The 19233-nt window shown below is 36.8% G+C and overlaps 3 protein-coding genes and 1 long non-coding RNA gene across 6 annotated transcripts in view; 2 read left to right on the top strand and 2 right to left on the bottom strand.

The window, feature by feature from the left end:
• LOC133534667 (transmembrane protein 62-like) overlaps nt 1-14387 on the top strand; it is a 44526-nt gene extending 30139 nt beyond the window's left edge. The window contains exon 6 of the transcript XR_009802073.1: nt 14331-14387. The gene's annotated coding sequence lies outside the window, so the exon portion shown is untranslated. The remainder of the gene's footprint in view (nt 1-14330) is intronic.
• Nucleotides 2795-8006, bottom strand: LOC133530718 (uncharacterized). Its single transcript, XM_061868748.1, has one exon. The coding sequence runs from the start codon at nt 3572-3574 to the stop codon at nt 2795-2797; it is 780 nt and encodes a 259-aa protein (XP_061724732.1). The 5' UTR covers nt 3575-8006.
• Nucleotides 8119-19233, bottom strand: part of LOC133534673 (ATP-binding cassette sub-family G member 1-like) — a 42058-nt gene continuing 30943 nt past the window's right edge. For 2 of the 3 annotated variants that reach the window (XM_061873894.1, XM_061873893.1), the window contains exons 5-11: nt 14360-14598; nt 12735-12857; nt 12161-12300; nt 11260-11416; nt 10746-10846; nt 10480-10635; nt 8119-10176 (exon numbers count right to left, since the gene is read on the bottom strand). In XM_061873894.1, the coding sequence (XP_061729878.1) occupies nt 9832-10176; nt 10480-10635; nt 10746-10846; nt 11260-11416; nt 12161-12300; nt 12735-12857; nt 14360-14598 (1261 nt within the window). In that variant the 3' untranslated portion in view covers nt 8119-9831. The remainder of the gene's footprint in view (nt 10177-10479; nt 10636-10745; nt 10847-11259; nt 11417-12160; nt 12301-12734; nt 12858-14359; nt 14599-19233) is intronic. The other variant, XM_061873895.1, reaches the window with a different exon arrangement.
• Nucleotides 14566-18890, top strand: LOC133534685 (uncharacterized). Its single transcript, XR_009802074.1, has 2 exons — nt 14566-16437; nt 18489-18890. It is a non-coding gene; the product is annotated as an uncharacterized LOC133534685 (long non-coding RNA).

Here is a 19233-nt window from a genome sequence, read left to right on the forward strand (position 1 = left end):
TTTCGCTCCATCGTCCGTCACTAGTGCGAGCCGTGTGTCCAGCCCATCGCCATTTTAATCTGCAAGCCATTTCCGCTGCATCTATTATCTTAGTGCGACGGCGGATATCTGTACTGCGTACTCTATCTGTTAGCCTAAGATTTAGCATGCTTCTTTCGGCTGATCTTTGAAACACTTTAAGTTTTTGCACAAGTTCTTTAGTTAATGGCCAAGTTTGGCATCCATATAATAGGGTGGGCGTTACTACGGAGTCCATGACTTTTTTCTTTAATTTTATGTCTATTTTAGACTTAAATATGTGTTTGTACGACCAGTATGCCTGCCAGGCTTTTTTAATTCGTCTCTCGACTTCTTGAACCGGGTCGCGATCCTTGACAGTTATATTTTGACCGAGGTATAGGTATTCTTTAACGTATTCTATATTTTTAGATGCTATTGTCGTAGATTTAGTGTCGCCGTTGGTCATAATACATGTCTTTTCGGGATTCATTTCTAAACCACATTTTTTACTTTCATGTTGTAAAGTTTTCAACATGTATACGAGCTCGTCGTGGTCTTCTGTCATCAAAACTATATCGTCAGCGAAACGCAGGTGATGAAGCCGTTCGCCATTTACGGAAATACCATAGTTTTGCCAGTCTAGTCTTCGAAATATGTATTCTAGGAGAGCCGTAAATAAGTTGGGCGAGATTGGGTCTCCTTGTCTCACGCCACGTTTAATATCAAAGTACTCTCCTTTCTTCTCCAACCTAATTAGCGACTTTCCCCTGCTGTATATTTCTGAAAGAATATTTATATATTTGCTGTCGACTCCCTGTTCTTCGAGTGCGACCCATAGCTTTTCATGCGAAATAGTGTCAAAAGCTTTCTTGTAGTCCACGAAAGCTATGTAGAGTCGCTTGTTATATTCACTATACTTTTCTATTATTTGTTGTAGAGTGAAAATGTGGTCGATTGTCGAATAGTTGCGTCTAAACCCTGCTTGCTCTACAGGTTGTTCAAAATCTAGTGTTTTTCGCATTCTGTTTAAGATTACAGTCGTAAATAGTTTATACGTCGATTGGAGCAAACTTATAGGGCGATAGTTATTTATTTTAGATGGATCTCCTTTTTTAAATATTAGTGTAATAGTCGATGTTTCCCATTCTCTGGGTATTTTTTCTTGTTTAATTATTTCATTGAAAAGAGCTGTCAGGTGAGGAGTTAAGGGTTCTCCTATTGCCTTTAGTATGTCGTTAGTTACGCCGTCTTCGCCAGGGCTTTTCATATTTTTCAATGTGTTTATAGCAGAATGTATTTCGCTTTCTAATAGTGGCGCGATATTCGTCGGTGTTCTTTGTCCGTCTCTCGGAGTAGAGTCTTTGTTTTCAGAATATAGAGTCTTGTAAAATGTTGTTGCTACTCTGAGTATACTGTTACGGTTTGTATGTTGTCGTCCTGTATCATCGGTAAGCGAGGGTATCCACATTTTGTGGTCATTTATGCGTCTGCTTCCGCGTTTAGCGGATCCTCTTTTAGAAAGCTCCTCCTCTATAACTTTCATTCGATGACGGAGTCTATTTTCTTTCAGTTTATTGCGGATTTTTGAATATAATTGCTTGAGCTTCCTTTTTTCTAGAGCCGATTTGGATGTTTGATTCTTCAATTTTGTTCTCTCATTTATTAGATTTTGTATTTTTTCTGTTATTATTGTAGCGTTTTTGTTTTTAGGGGCAGTTTCAGGTGGTAATCTTAAGGTGCAGTTTTTTATTTTATTTTTAATCTTAGTGTAACTGTCCTGAATATTGATGTATTGAAGTGGTTCGGCGCATTCTGAATGAAAAATGTTTTTTAAGGACTCTTTTTCTATTGGATTATATTCCTTCAGTTTACCTTTAAACGCTATTCTAGATTTTTTGTCTGATTTCAGTAAATAACATGTTGCTCTAAGTAGTCTATGGTCCGTCGGATGTATAGTATTTATAACTTCCACATTTTGTATAGTTTTAATGTTCTGTTTTCGAGTTATAATAAAGTCGATTTCATTATGAGCTTTTTCGTTTGGCGACTTCCATGTCCAACGAAGTTTTGGGTTTTTTCTAAAATGAGTATTCATTATGTATAGTTCATGCTCAAGACAGAAGTCGATTAGGATTTTACCTCGACAATTCCTTGTACCGTATCCCCATGACCCCATAACAGTGTTGTCTTCGGTGGTAGGCATTCCAATCTTCGCATTAAAATCTCCTATGATTAACATGTTTGCGTAGGTATGCTCCATTGCGTGGCGTATGTCATTATAAAACGTCTCTATATGTTCCTCAGGGGCTTTTTTTGTAGGGGCGTATGCCTGAATAATGCTTAGTTGGGTATTATTTATCATAAGGTCCAATCTTGCTACTCTGTCGGATATGGGTTTAAAATCAACGATGTATTGTTTTATTTCCGTTTTGATCATAAATCCCACACCGTTTCTTCCACTTTTTTTCCCTGTATATAGTAGCATGTAGTCTTTATGTTCCTGTAAATTAGTGCCTTTTATTTTCACTTCTGAGAGACCGAGTATGTGCCAATTTATATTCTTTAAAGCGTGTTCGAGTTCTTCCTGGCGACCTGTTCCTAGTAGAGATCTCACGTTCAATGTAGCAATATAGAGTTTTTCATCCGTGTGTTTGTTTTTCTTTTTATTCGTTACATTTGGTATTGGAGTGGAGGGTAATGGTCTGACGCTCCCGCGGGGACCAGCCGTATTGGGAGGTTGAGTATTGTTTTCTGTATTGTGTTTTTTTATTGATAGGGAGGGGGCCACTTTATATCATGCCGTCATGCTGCGATCTGTCACTTCAGTGCTCGTGCTTTCAGAAGGTTTCATGTATTCTGTTATGAGATTGTTAACTTTGTGTTTCTTAGTTGTTTTTAGTAATTCCCTTGTTTCGGAGCTTTCATCGTGTGATTGCAATGGAGATGATGATGGTGGTCTTTTGTTACTGGTTTTTTTCTTGTTGGTTGTTATTATTAGCTTGTCGTAGCGAATAAAAGCCTCGTTTCCTTTCTCTTTTTCGAGCTTTTGTTGTGATTTTAAATCTTCCCTGATTTTTAATATTTTTGCCGGATATTCATGTTTAATATATAATCCAGACCCTTCTAATAATTTTTTATTCTTTAAAATTTTAATTTTTGTTCCTAGGGTTGTGAAAGTAACGGATACTGGTCGGGTTTTAATCCCTTTTATGCCAATCCTTCTAACAGATTCTATTTCTGATGCAGATATATTTAATTTCATTTTTTCCTTTGTAATTTTGTGTAGTTTTTCTTCCAATTCTAGATATGATTTTTCACCTTCCTCTATGCCAAAAAATACTAGGTTCCTCTGAACTGACTTCTTTTCTATTTCGTTTAACCTCTTTTCTTGTTCTTCTGTTAAGGTGCGTAAAGAATTCACTTCGCCGCATAAGGTGCTGAATTTTTCATTCATATTGCTTATGATATTGGCCGTAATTTTTTCTTCAGATTTGGCTATGGAGTTTTCTATGTTAGCAAATTTTTCCTGCATCTCATTTCTCATTTCCGTTAAAAGTTTTTCTATTACATTCATTTTGCTCAACTTTGATTTTCGCGCCCTCTATTTAAATTTTGTAGAAGAAATTTGTTCTTGGTTAAAGCGATCGACTGATTAAGAGTAGCTTATAATTTACTTTAGTGGCTATTGTAATTATTCCAACATTAATCGCTAGATGGCGCTAATATCAATAACACAGTTGAGTTTTCACCATGGATTCTGCGATATAAAGTCAATTATTGTATTCCACTTGTTTAGTTCACTTTAATAAATATCACGAATAAGTCATATCTTGAATTGACTTCTCATTAATAATTTTTTCACAAATCTTTTGTCACTTTTTAGATAGGTGGGTATGTAGGTAATCACAGTTCCAGACGTATTTTTGTAGTTTTCACCAATTATTGTCAATATTTTTCAGATGTCTATTTGTTCACACGATTCATTGTCACTAAATAGATCACACTTGCACTTTTTAACAGTTATTTCTCGGGGAAAACATTTCTTTTTATTTAAAAATACGGAGAGTAATGTAAACAATGGCTCAGTGGCGCCTCCCTCCGTAGTAAGTCCGCTTGCCACATATTTCACACTTAGTAAACCGTTTTCTCGCTGGCATTGTAACAAACTCGCTCTTTACTCTGATCACGGTTGACTATTTTCGATTTTTGCACTAAATAATAAAGAAATTACACGAAATACCCGAACAAAACATTGAAGCCTTCAAAACAAACAAAGCAATTAGGCTGACAGTAGACTTGATGTAAACTTAACAGAATAAATAGCACTGACGTTTTCTTTTTCTTCGTTGGCAATGATTTGCGAAACAAATTCCATACAAAACTTTTTCTTCCTAGTTGCGTCAGCCTGATAGGAATTTGGCAGCTAACTCCATCTTGCGTCCAGTAGAAGAATCAAAATCGTACAGGTAAAACTACTCTCTGCCTTAGGATCCCCTTTTAAATGTCATAAATCCAAACATGGCAGCCATACCCATCGACAAAAAAGTCTACCGTTGATCTAATTTCATTTGACAGTTAACTAATACGTATTCGACACGCTTATATTTGACAACTAGAATCCTGACTAGAGCTGGGACTGCGTACCAAAAGTACGTCTCTGTTACTCGTACCAAAAGTACGTCTAAAATACCAGTTTTACGAGTATGACCCCCAATAGGCAGTTTACGTATTTGCCGTGCTTAGGCGTCTTACAAATAAGGATTATTTATACAAATATCGACTTATTATTTCGGTAAGGGTCGGAAATATGGTGACGTTTTGAGTGAAGGCTATGAATCTATTGTCATATTTTTGTTATATATTATTACATTATTTTTAGATACAACAGACACCCAGACGAGCATCTGTTAACAAAATTTTATTTTACCTAAAGTAACGGTAAGAATGGAGGTACGAGGTGATAAAAGTTTCATATTTGTTTTATTTCAGAAATCAAAGTCCGTACTCTTAAATACTCGACAAGCTAAAAGTAGTCTATTACAAATAACCTGTTCCAAAAACTATTCCGGTACAACGCCCCGCCTCTAGTGTGGATATTGTTCACTGACAGGTGGCGATAATAGCAATTCGACAAGTCACAATATTTCTCACATCAAATGGAAATCAACACGAAACGTCACTTTTAGCATGTCGAATAAGGGCCCAGTTTGGTAGAAGCAATATATTTATAACGATATACTAACATGCTTCGGGCCACTTGCACCATCCCACTAACCCGGGGTTACCCGGTTAAACCTGGAGTTACCATAGTTACCAGTACAATTTGATACTAAGTTAATGGTTTAACCGGTTAACCCCAGGTTAGTGGGATGGTGTAAGTGGCGCTTAAAAGATAGGTAGCTCATTGTGTAATGATCTTATAACCACAAAAATGCATGTTTGGTTAATTTAAATACTATAAAACCGAGGTTATAAGAGTGACCCAGGAGACCGAAACCGTGCCAACGACTGAAAAGAATAAGTTGATTTACCTATCATGATTTCCTAATCTAGTTGCTTTGAAGATAATATAAGCGGCTCTGTGAGCTGTAGATCTCGGGAGAACTGTTTACGGGGAAATATTTCTTTAAAGGAATATTTTGATTTTATATTTTTTATTTTTCTGAAAAATCGTGAAAAAACAGAGAATTTCAATAAAACCCGGTGAAAAAACATGATTTTCCGGGCATGTTCATTACTAATCCGCATCAGTGTGATAAACGCATAAATGTAAAATTCTAAAAATAATCAACAATGCCATTTACAGCAATGACGAGGCACGTCTCTTTTATCCAAGTACTTTCATCAGGTGGACTACAAAGATTACTTGATTGTAGGTATAAGACGTGTAAAGTCTAAAGCCCTTGACACGGGAGGCGAGGCGAGAACATGCGTGCAATATTCAATGTATACTTCTAACTCTAACTAAAAAGTAAAATGAATTCAGTCGATCGACCAAATTCCGCATTGTAACGAAAATTGCATGCAAGTTCTTGAACCGTGTAAATGGGGCTTTAGACAAGTTATTGTTTCGAACTGACGGCTAATGAAGATGGCGCTGTACGGTTCCGTACATTATGCTGTAACCCTGGTTGTCTAAAGTTGACATTTGACAATTCAGATACAACAAAACATAGCGCCGCATAACGTCATCTACTTAAGCTGTTAAATTCGGGCAAACGATTTTTCTAACACTTCACATCTAACAACTAATACGAGGGGTAACCCTAAAGTAATGAAATGATAATTAAATACTTTTACAGTACATATGGTGCTACTTTACCGCACTAGTGCGAAAATTAGCATATTACGTCACTGTGTCGAACATTTAAAGGGCCATATGTACTGTAAAACGTTGTACGATACATGTGCGAATAGGTTATTCGCAACTCGTGTCGATTTAAAACACTCCCTTCGGTCGTGGTTTAATATATCGCCACTCGTTTCGAATTTCCTATTTTTCGCACTTGTATCGTAATGTACTATTAGGGGATGAAAACAGAAAAAAAAGGTATAACTTTTTAAAGCGTTTCTGGCTAGTACATAGTAATCAAAAAATTAAATAGTATATATTTGTTAGTGAGATAAATCCATTTACTCGTGAGTTGTCGGAAAAAATTCGTGGAAATGGCGATAACTGAAGTGAGCGACGTTACTAAGTTCTTCTGTTTGAAAAAAAAATTGTCTACTAAATTTTTAGTACACATTGAATTAGCGGCAGTATTAAAAAAATCTTAACGCATTCATTACATATGAAAACTGTATCCGCTCGTTGGGTGCCTAGGTAACAGCTGAAGAATAGACCCCCCCCCCCCCCCCTATAAGGCTGATGTTGCAGTGGTTACCATACATCATGCAGGTTTCGAAAAACCGCCCATATTCGGCAGATATATCCCCCAGCGTCTTTTATTCCTTTCCACGGCAAAAGGAACACCTTAGAAGGAACACATTTTTGGATGATAGCAAGGTAATGGACGCTGTGAAGGCATTTCTTAAGGGTCAACAAAAACATTTTTTTTTAATATGAACAGAAGGTCTAGAGAAACGACGGTCTATGTGAGTATATAAGCTCGAATATATCGATAAATATAAATCGAGTCTATAAAAGACTAGATTGAATAACAACACAACTTAAACATGTGATGTATCTTTCATACTGATTATCATTACTTTTGGATCACCCCTCGTATCTCTTTGCTACAAATATATATGTAAGTACCAAGTTCTCAGTCTTATTGATTTAGTGATCATTGTGATGAATATTGCATTAGGTGAGGAGGGTGAAATGCTGCATGCCGATTTAAGTGCGCACTTGGACGGCATGGCGCACTTCGCCCCCCTCACCTTACAAACTACTGCCCGTGAGTTCGTCAGCGTCGAATTATGCTGATAAAAACTATCCCATGTCCTTCCCCGGGACTCAACCTTTCTCCATACCAAGTTACATCTAGATCGCTTCAGTGGTGTAAGTGTGAAGAGTCAACAGTTTGACTGACAGACAGAATTACTTTCGCATAAATTTATAATATTGTGTATTTTTACCATTGTATATTTTTATTCTGGCCATGACGAATAACGATCTTATGCAACAAGTTATATTACTTACAGGCGCGGATACAAGGGGGGGGGCATAGGGGCAATGGCCCCCCCCTAAAACCCTGGCTCTCACATTACTTAATTGAGTAACATTTTTTTTACCTTATTTTCTGTGCAAAAATATATTATTTTCTCAAAATGGCCCCCCCCTAAGCCAAATCTTGTATCCGCGCCTGATTACTTAACTAAAATGTATAGGGACTACATTTATGAGATTTGTATATTGTAATCGAACAATTATGTAGGTATAATGGTCGACGTATGTTAGGGTCAAAAGCTAGTCATAACATACAAGGTTTTAAGTCAATACTAAGCCTACAATTCTACATAGGTATTTTTCAATCATTTTCATAAATATGCCTACCTAAGATAAATAACATTCCATGACATGTTAACAGTAAATTTACCTACATATTTACCTACGCTAACAAGTAAGATAAGTTTCATTAAACTAAGTAATAGGAACTAAAAGCAAAATATATGTAAGATAATATATCTAGTATATTCATATCGTAATATTCCTATTTATATTTATAAATATAAAGGCTTCAATCACAATATTAGAATGACAATATAATATAATTAGAAAATATGTATTATTAGAATATACAAAATTAAAATATACATACGTATACAAAATAAATAATTAACAGTCTTTATACATTACTAAAGAAGCCACAGGGCGAGCCGGTGTGCTACGAGTGCGCGGCACATGATGTGCGGCGAGGCGAGTGCGAGGGCCAACAGCCCAACATGGGCAACATTGCCGGCATGTTGTACGATTCGTACAACAAATTACCCGTACGGAGAACGTTACCGCATAAATTATCCGAAGATTCTCTCTGTTCTCTTAATTAACGGTAACGGCACATCACTATAAAGCAATTGATATTCGTACAGTAAAAATATCAATTGCTTCCGCGTCTATTAAAATCATCTCGATGATTTTCTTTCTGCAGCCTATTATAATGAAAACAATGATAATATTTATATCTGAGAAAAACAAAAGAATTACATATAAGTACAAGAAATTAATAATAAAAATAATGAACAAACGGTTCTCACAATTAGTAATTTTCTAGAATGATTTAATTTTGAAGTGTTGTCGCCAAATTGCACTAATTGTAGTTGAGACTTTTCATAGAGGCTTAGAGGCCAGATGATCTATGTAGGTCTGTTGTAGATAGATATATTATGTAAGTATAAGACTTCTCACCTGTCTTAAAAACCACACAAGCCTAGCCGCCGTCATACAACCGAAGTTATGCGTACGCTCTCATTTTAAAACTACAATTAGAGATACTTCATAAAATACAGTAGTTATTAAGGGAGTATTTTAAATCGACACGAGTTGCGAATTGCTTATTCACACGTGTATCGTACAACGTTTTACAGTACATATGGCTCTTTAAAGTTCGAGATACGCGTTGTACGGTACACGTGTGAATAGGTAATTCGCAACTCGTGTCGATTTAAAACACTCCCTTCGGTCGTGTTTTGATTGAATACCACTCGTTGCGAATTTCCTATTTTCTGCACTTGTATCGTAAATAACTATTATAAACGTTAGCATAAAGTAAAACTCATTTACACCTACTTGAAAAAACATGCCCAATATAACATCGTTTACGAGCAAGTGTGATGACAATATGATAATACAATTCTGCATTAAAAAAAAATTACCTATTATTAAATGTTGTGCAAAAAAATTTATAAATTTTAAACGTGCATTTTAGAACTTTGTTCGTGATTTTTTCGAATCGATGAAGTTACTAGAGAAAGGCCTCAAGATTGCTATTCATATTTTTCGGCATTGAAGATCTAAAAAAGGGCTACAATTTTTCAAAAACTGCTGGCTGAACCTACTGTACCTTAATACATTCAGTGCCAACGTGAGCTACGTGCTACGAGCGTAGCCGATAATTCGGGAAAACCCGTATTTAGTGAAAAGCACCCACGAACAAAGAATGCTCGCTGGCAGTTAATGTGTTAAGCATGTCTTTTTAAAATGAGAGCGTATTAGCTTCGATTGTATGGGAGCGGCTTTTAGGCGGCGGGTTCATAGGACTCTTAATTTTTTTATATACCCTTGTGGGTTATTTTATTATTTCTTTCATTCTCATTATAAATTGAAAGACCCTTATTTTTAGGCGAGTCCAGCTCATGTCCAGCTAGCTGTGTTGCTCCTCTACTATACTATCGACATGCCTTGTAGACTCTGTATTTTAATACACATATAAACGATATCTGCAATAAAACTATCCATATCAATAAAGCGTAGATATCATATATCAAAGGCCTGTGTAGCCCTAGATATTTCAGATACTGCTGTGGGGTTCGGAACAGGCAGAATTCTTTGTTGCACGGCAGTGGTTCTCGCCCGAAGCCGTAGGCTGCTTGCACGAAGGCGTCGAAGGCGTAGCGGAAGTACGATATGTTTGCGAAGGGCTGTAAGTAAGTCGGCATCTCGTGGTACGGAATGAAAAACTCCGAGAACATCAGCATCGGAATATTCGCGGCTGGTACTACGAACATTCCCAACTGCAAATAACATGATCTGTTTAATATTGTATGGTTGACAACGGCTACAAATTGAAGTTCACCATCTGTGACAAGTTATATTTGTTATTAAACCTCGCCACTATATTACACAAAATTCAACGTATCAGGTAGTGCCATTGGCCAAGAGATAAATAAATATCGTGACACAATCATATCAACATATCAGTTTAGTTCCCACACAGTATATCTCGATATGCTGCACATGGACGGTATTTTAAATATTAATCAAAACCGTTGGTAAATGGTAACTGAACGTACGAGTGGCTATAGGTCATTAAATACCTTGACATCACACGCTGTCCCGACAACCAGCCCGAATGTCTGCGCCAGAATCGTGATGAGAACGCAGATAGCCCAGGCTAGACCCAGGCGGTGGTATTCCATCGGTTGTGATGTCAAATACCACGCCGGAAACAGGAACAACGTAGCACAAAGCAGCTAAAAAATAACAAGTAGTTTCATGTTCTACATATTTTATCTTTAATAGTTTCGACAAAAGCCGGGAAATAGTATCTGTTAGGATTGGAAAGCTTATCAATTATCCTTACCTGCACTGGTAGATCAATTATGATTTTGGCCATGCAGTATGCTGTTAAGCTGTACCATTTATTCAAATGTTCTTGAAGGATCACCGTTGCTTCTGCTGGAACTGAAATGTGAAATAAAAACCCTAAAGTACCTGCAATCTGCATAAAAGACTAAGTATAGCTATCCATTAAAAGTTATATACGTAGAGAGAATAATTTGAAACTCCCTTCCCTTGACGCTACACCCCACGTTAAGGTAAAATGGGACATATTTTACCCTAATTGTACCGGTAACGGGATGACGGCTTTTTGTTTATTTTGGAAAAACTAATAAAAGTACGAAAAAAGTATGAATGGAGAAAATACTAATTTCTTCTGAAAATGGGGTGGCACTATGGTAATTAGTTAAATGCTACATTCTGTGCGAAGTACTGTTTCTCTGTCACTAGGCTATTTTTTTACCTCACCTAAGCTGACTTCCATCACTTTCCTTCGAAGACATGTAATACAAATAAGCAAGAGTAGGAGTAATTACACGTGTTAACAGTAGGCATTGCGTTGGAGAAGAATAGGAAGAGCAGGAAGAAGAAGAGGCAGGCGGTGTTGGTGACGATGCGGTCGGCGACTGCACCCGCGCCGTTGTACAGCGCGCCCAACAGCAGCGCCACCAGCAGGTGACACACCAGTCGGATCTGGAAACCCATACAATACCTCACTACACTTTATTTTTTGAAGGCTAAGTACAGTCAAGTAAACTAAATGGCATAAGTAGTTATTTTTTGTAAATTTGTTTTTTTTTTTTTTAATCAGAATAATGAAATGTTGCGTATAGCGTTATAAGGAATATCTGCCCTCATCTGTTATTTATTTGTGATAAGAAATAATTTTTTCTCAAACATGCAATGCAATATTGATGTGTTCCTTATAATAGGCTGCGAAATATGACGTTTCAGGTGTGGCTAGGCCGGCAAAGTACTCTTTTTTTTCTTTTTTGTGTTTTATTAATATTATTTCAGGGTCTCCTGAAGGGGAACGAAAATTTGACTGTTTTTGCGCTACGACGCACGGTTTAGGAGATACAGCCCTATAAAGATTTCTGCATGACTGAAACAAAAAAATCGTTATAGGGCTGTATCTCCTAAACTGTGCGTCGTAGCGCAAAAATAATCAAATTTTTGTTCCCCTTCAATACCCCACGCTCTGAATAACCTATCACATTAGGACATGAAACAATCATCATCGTCATCCTATTTTTATTATTATTTCATTGCATGTTTGAGAAAAGCAATATATATACCTCGGCGTGAAATATGGGGTTGCCCGCCTCAGACTATATGTCTTCGGCCGGCGACCCCTTTCGTCCCGGCCTCTGTAGTAATGATAATGTACTAATAGTTTCACAGTGACACAATTGCAAATCTATTGCTATACTATACCTGTGTTAAGTGTACGTCTCGCATCGCGCCTATACTGCAGCGCCACAGCAGCGCGCATAGCTGCCTCCACAGCCCGGCTGAGAGCCGGGCGGGTTGCGCCGGCGCTGCGCTCAGTAAAGCCTCGTCTTCTGTTGCGTACACTGGAATGAGGTTTCCGATCTTTGACAGATTTACGATCGATTAAATTATTTATATTATTATAGGTGGCAGGTTGACCTTTTCTTGTAGCACACTCGTGTCAGTGGTGCTATATACCTGCTACACGCCATTTCCCATTATATCAGACTTTACTTGTATATACTTCGCGTGTTAAAATTTAATATGACCATAGTTATTAGACTGTATATAGGTTCTTAATTGAATATCTAGTTATATTATTTTTACACATTAGTCAATCTGTGAAAGTTTCGTCCACCTTATTGATTATCGTGATCGCAAAGCAGACTATGTTCCTATTGACATTTTCGGTCATGTTGTGGAACATCATGACCGTCATGTTTTTTATTTAGCCAAGTTTAGCGTTACGGCAATGAAGTGGACCAAATAAGTGGTTAAATAATAACTAAGCACAAACCTTTTCCGTTTCCGTTTAAGACTGTGTGTTTGGCAATTTTCTTCATTTCCATTATGTAGCTTTTAGCTTCGTGCTCTATGTAGACTAAATTACCAATATGCTCTCCACTGGCGATTTCCAATACTGTAAAAAAAAAGAGCAAATAGGTAACACCAAACTAAGAAGTTGCATGAAATTATTAATGAAATCTTCATCACTGAATAAGCATTTAAATAGGTAGCTTTAAGACCGCTTGTTGCCTACCATAGATAAATTTATGTAGGTATATGCTTAATATGTATGTACTTATGTCATTGGCGAGCAATAGAATGGAATACCGACAATATGTATTGTTTCAGGGTACAGTTAAACATTATGCGCATCATCATTTAATTATATACTTACAAACAATACATCTACAACTCAGCAACAAATATTTGTGTTTGTCACGCAAATGCACGGACTTAAGTATAATGTAACAAAAAATCATTTAATTGAATTTGAACCTGGTAAAATCGGGTAAATGAGGTTCCTCCCATTTATCTAAATGGTGCTTCACTAGAGAGAGTGGGGAGCTTCAAATATTTGGATCATATTGTTACGGCTGACTTAAAGGACAATATGGACAGAACGGGAACGGAGGGCTCTGTCGGCCAGAGCAAATATGATTTCTCGTAGGTTTACGCGATGTACAAGGGAGGTAAAAATTACCTTATTTAAAGCATATTGTACCTCCCTGTATACGTGCAGCCTATGGAGGTTCTATACGCAGTGGGCTTACGTGGCCCTCCGGATACAATATAACAACACGTTCCGGGTGTTGATGGGGCTGCCTCGTTTCTGCAGCGCTTCAGGGATGTTTGCAGAAGCGCGCGTGGACTGGTTCTATGCGACTATGTGCAAACGATGCACATCCCCGGTGCGCCGGGTGCGGGCCAGCCCCAACCCTATCCTGTTTCTGATAGCGGACAGACTTGACTGCCCATACCTATATGAGACACTGCTGCGAAAGGCATGTTTGCATTATTTAGAAATACATAATAGAATAATTAATTAAGTTCTAACATTAGGAACGTAAGTATACTAACAAATGTGTATGAGTCCATAGTTACTCGAAATAAATGTTTTTTATTCATTTCATTCATTCATTCAAAATAAGTTCAAACTGACGATTAGCTTCACACCTTGGTCACTACTAACAACGGCTAAAGTGGCCGTTAAACACCTAATTCTTCATAATAGTAGATTGTTAAACAAAGGGTGAAAGGCACTTATTTTTGCCGAGGTAGTTTGGCGCTCAAACGCAGTGAGAGCGCCAATAGCCCGAGATTGAAACGATGCCTTTTAGCCAAATCTACTGTTAACATGTAACTACATATAACATTTCTTCAGGGTATTTTCAATTAACCATTGAAGTTAAAAGCATCCTTATATATGAAATGGGGAGTTAAATATCAGAAATCAGAATAGAAATTGAGTAACAAATCCATTTAAAACCAAATTTCAATTGCTTATCGTAAAAAAATAAATGAAATCGTACTTGGAAAGTCAAATGCTCTAGTGCATGAACGTATCACTTTTTGCACGCTTTTTAGAACAACAATGACCTTTTTTCAGAGCATGATGAGAAATGAAAAGGCACTTACAATAATCCGCCATATTGTAGTACTGAGGACATCTGTAGCCTGCTTTAGCCAGTGTGTCGGGGATATCTTGGATTGCGCCCGCGTATATCGTCCGCCCTTCGGCCATTAGTATGACGTCATCGGCGGACGTGAACAAATTGGAAGATGGTTGGTGGATGACGCACGCCACGGTGCGGCCGTTGCAGGCGACGTCGCGGAGCGCGCGGGCCACGGACATCGAGGACACAGAGTCTAAGCCACTGGAGAGAAAGGGTGAACTCGTCAGATCTTATGATTTTTTTATTAAAGTTTAAAATCTTTTTTTTTTATTGTTCCGCTAACCTCGAACCTTGGCTGAAATGGTATGATATTGATAATTAAACTAAACATACATCTACGCCTAGGTACTAATTTTAACCGAACCCACGTCCCTGTTTAAAAGAAAATCATGTTGTTTTTTTTTCGGAATATCTAAAGATCTGTTAAAAAAAAGACGTCAAAATACGATTATCTTGATCGCTAATCGCTACCGCTATTATAATAATAGGTACCTATACTGCAATTGTGTGCTTACTGTGACATAATGGCACAGTTGAAATGACTTCACTACCGTTGCTAGGACACACCCAAGATTAGAGATTATTATTGAAAGTTATAAAGTTTATGACTATATAACCTGTCTAAGCGGACCTCAATGGTGCGGTATGGTCGCCGTTCTCGTTGTCATGCTCTATGACACGGTAAGTAAACAAATGTGCCAGCATCAAAGGTGTCAACTAAGCAGCTATTGCGTGTATGGAAGGTAGAGGCATGTTATAATTCTATTATGCCTCTACCTTCCATAATTGCGTGTGTTAGAATACAGCGTACATCATTACATATTTTATTATTAGTACGGACTAATAATAAAATATGCATATACAAATATGCAGTAGTTTGTGTTTCTTTGGTTGGTTGGATAAGTATTCTACTGAACACCGTTTATCGTGACTTCTCTTCTAGAACTATGAAAAAATTACCGCGTCTTATCCAACCTCGACATTGGCGGAATCATCATGCCATCAAGCAAAATTTGGTTGATTGATATTGTGTAGTGACTAAGTGCATCAGCAACAAAAAAAGATGTTTGACAGCAGCGTAACAAAATGCGGTAAGTGTTTCCCATGCAACTATCTGACTTGGTTTCATTTAACATTCTTGTTACCAATCCTACTTTTTAGGGTTCCGTCAACTAACGTGAAACATGTATTTCAGACACTTTTATATTTTTTAATTGCATTTACACTTTCAAATCTTATTAATGGATATTATTATGTTTCTCAGACCATGGGGAGCTTAAACATCTCCAAAGTTAATGTATTAACCGTGGAGACTATACGTCTCTGTAATATTGTATAATATAATTGACTTGTTGGATACATACTAGTTATGTATTCTGTAGCATTAGTTTACGTGACTGCTAGCTTAACAGTCTAGACGCGATTTATTTATTTAGTATACAGTGTGTTACCGTCATGCGGGCATTTATTAAAACTGATAATCATAATTATGATTAATTAGCAATTGTTTGCAAATCATAATTATGTGAATTAACTGCTCAGTTAAATTTCTGAAATCCGCACAGTCAATGTAGTGGGGCGTAATCGTCTTTAATCATATCGTTAATGCACTTGGTACAAGGCATGCCGTGGTACGGGGGTAAAAAACTAAGACATTGCGTTCATGTATGGAGGTGTTACATACATAAAACATTTATTAAACAGTTTTTTATAAACTTTGACATGACAATTTCAAGTGTTGACGTCGCGTTGTCAAAATAAACCAAAAATGACCAAAACTGGTATTTGATTTTCTTTAAAATACCTTATTAGTGGCTTACGTTACGATTCCCGAGAGTAGTTGAAACACGTGGAAATGCAGCTCAAGGCTTTATCGGAAACGCTTCCTAAATTGAAGACATCCACACAATGCTCGATTGATAACCGCGGCTCTTCAGCGAGTTCGTGAGAACAGGCCAATCGCCCGGTCAGCCTGAAAGGGCCATGAACGGGATCGTGCCAGTGCAAGTTGAAAAAAGGATTCTCGAGCACTTCAGACAGGTACCAACGTTAAGTATTTACCTACTCGTATTGCTTGGTACTAGTAACAAAACTGTGCACAAGATTTAAAAAAAAAGCATAGAAGACATCCCTTCAGGTTTTTAAAGGTGATAGATAGAGATAGATAGATAGATAGATAGAGATCTTTATTTGCATACCAGTATTATACATAGGTACATAAAGGACCCTGGAAAGGGTGTAGCAAAACATGTTGTTCACAATACAATACTTATCTTACTTCGATGATAATGTTAGGTTTTTAAGTGAATAAAGATTTATTATTATTATTATTATTTATTATTATAATTTATTCAAATTTTCTAAATTTCACTTCCTTACCTGGTTGGAATAATAGGTAATATTTTAAGTTATAACAAATAACATTAATTATAACTATTACCTGTGAATCATTCAAAACTGTAATTATAACTATACTTATTACCTATATGGACTAGAGTATACTATACCCATTAAAGTATCATATTTAAAGTACAAGTTACATATTATCATCCTCCATAAAGTCAGCTATTGAGTAGTATCATTTATTCAGCCAGCAGAAGTTTGAATTTGTTTGTTCGGTTTTTAGATATGTGGGGTTTTTATTATAAATTTTGATGGCTTTGTAATATGGTCCATTCTTATATATTTCCAATTTAGGCTCCAGGAGTTCTATATATTGAAGGCGTCGAGGGTTTTGGCAAAATTTAAATAAATGTAGATTTTTACGGTCAAATGTAGCTATTTCCAAGATGTATAGAGAGGGGAGGGTCAGTAGGTTTTAATTTTTGAAGTGGGGTCTGCAGCTGTGGGGATGGTGTATGTTTGCTAGGGTTCTAATACATTTTTTTTTGCATGACGAAAAGGTTTTGGATGTCAGTGCTGTGGCCCCACAAGAAGAGTCCGTAGCGTAGCCACGTGATTGCTTGCGAGTGGTATGCTGCCAACGCGCACTCTAAGGTAGTGCTACTTTTTAGTACGTACGCACGTACACAAATCGAGAATGTTTGTTTTTTATTCGGTCTAAATGTGTTTTCAATGTCAGATGTCTGTCCAGTGTAAGCTCTAACAAGATACAGTCGGGTACTTCTTTAATATTTATGTTTTTTGTTATGGTGTTTAGGTTAAGGGGTTGCTTTTGTCTGGGTTTGATCTGAATTAATTTGGATTTTTCGTTATTTATTATGAGATTGTGATCGCGTAGCCAATGTGTTATTGAATTAAAAGTTTGTTCTATGTAAGAGCTGCTGCTATTGTTATCTGGGCATTGGAATAAGAGGGATCATCGGCAAACATAACGACTTTGCGGTTGGTGGATTTGGGAAGGTCGTTTATATAAATAAGAAACAGGACGCATCCTATGACACTTCCTTCTGGGATTGACTTCTCGATATATATTATGTTGTGCAATGTTCTGGTCTGGTTTTCAAAGTGTTCTATTTCAACATATTGTTGTCGTGACATGAGGTATGATTTCATCCAATTTAATGCTTTACCACGTATGCCTATTGCGTTTAATTTTTGTAGCAGTATGGGGTGTGAGACTCTGTCATATGCTTTGGACATATCTAATAATAATCCTACTACGTGATGTTTATTTCTCAAATATTCAACTATTGTTTGTACGTAATTAAAAGCTGCAAGGGTGGTAGAACGTTTCTTACGGAATGAGAACTGGTTATCGTTTAGCAAATTATATTTTTCTAAGAAACTGTAGATGCGGTTTGTCATACACTTTTCGAAAATTTTAGATATAACGGGGAGGAGCGCGATCGGTCTATAGTGAGCTGGATTGTCTGTTTTACCACCTTTCTTTATGACGGGTTTTATCTTGGCTATCTTTAATTTATCCGGGAAGCTACATTCATTGAAATATTGGTTGACTAGTTTGGTGTTAGGTGAAGTTAGCTCATTTACACATATTTATATCAAGATAGAGGGTATTTCATCAATACCGCAGCTTGTTTTATTGGGTTAGTGTTGTATAATATTTAGTATTTCGTTTTCTGTTACTGGATTTAAGTACATGGAGTTGACGGAGGTTTGTATCGCAGGGCGACCGGATGGAGGCGGCGCGGTGCCACTGCTGCCATCTATGGGGATCATCAACGAGGATATTATTCCAGTCTATTTCACAAAGTGCGGCTTTGAATGACATAATATTGGATACATTAAAATGTCTTTTCTGTTTATGAATTGGGGTATTTGGAGGACTAGTACTTTGTTTAAACGAATACAATATACTTTTGTGGTCGGAAATACCTAAATCTTCTACTTTTATGTCAAAAAAAAATTATTTGTGAAAATAAAATCTATACAAGTCGAACTTAAATTAGTTTCTCTGGTGGGCTGGTCTACTATCTGATGGAGGTTATATTCTAGCATAATATTCTTTATTCTACGATAATTATAACAACTTTCATTATTATTTATATTAAAATCTCCTGGTAATATAATGTGCTTTTTATTTTTTACCTTGATTTTATTCAATATCTTGCTCAATATTTCAAAAAAGGTTTCAATATCTCTGTCAGGTCTGTATATAGCTATTAGTAGTATGTCTGGTTTTATTTCAACGGCACAACACTCTATGACGCATTCAGGTGCAAAAATGACTCCCCAGGGATTTGTTAATAAGACATTACTGCAATTTGTTTTTACAAAAATAAACATTAAGACGTGGGGTTTGTATTTAATTTAGTTGGTAATAAAGTGTTTATCAATGAGACAAGTGCCTTTAATTGGCCGTAGTTATCTTATGGGTAGTAATACTGGTATCGCTAATTCTTGAAATAAACG

The sequence above is a fragment of the Cydia pomonella genome, chromosome 2 (genome assembly GCF_033807575.1).
Source record: "Cydia pomonella isolate Wapato2018A chromosome 2, ilCydPomo1, whole genome shotgun sequence".
NCBI lineage: Eukaryota > Metazoa > Arthropoda > Insecta > Lepidoptera > Tortricidae > Cydia > Cydia pomonella.

What these genes read in the sequence shown, in the direction of transcription:
- LOC133530718 (XM_061868748.1), bottom strand. Translation starts at nt 3,574, where the DNA reads ATGAATGTAATAGAAAAACTTTTAACGGAAATGAGAAATGAGATGCAG.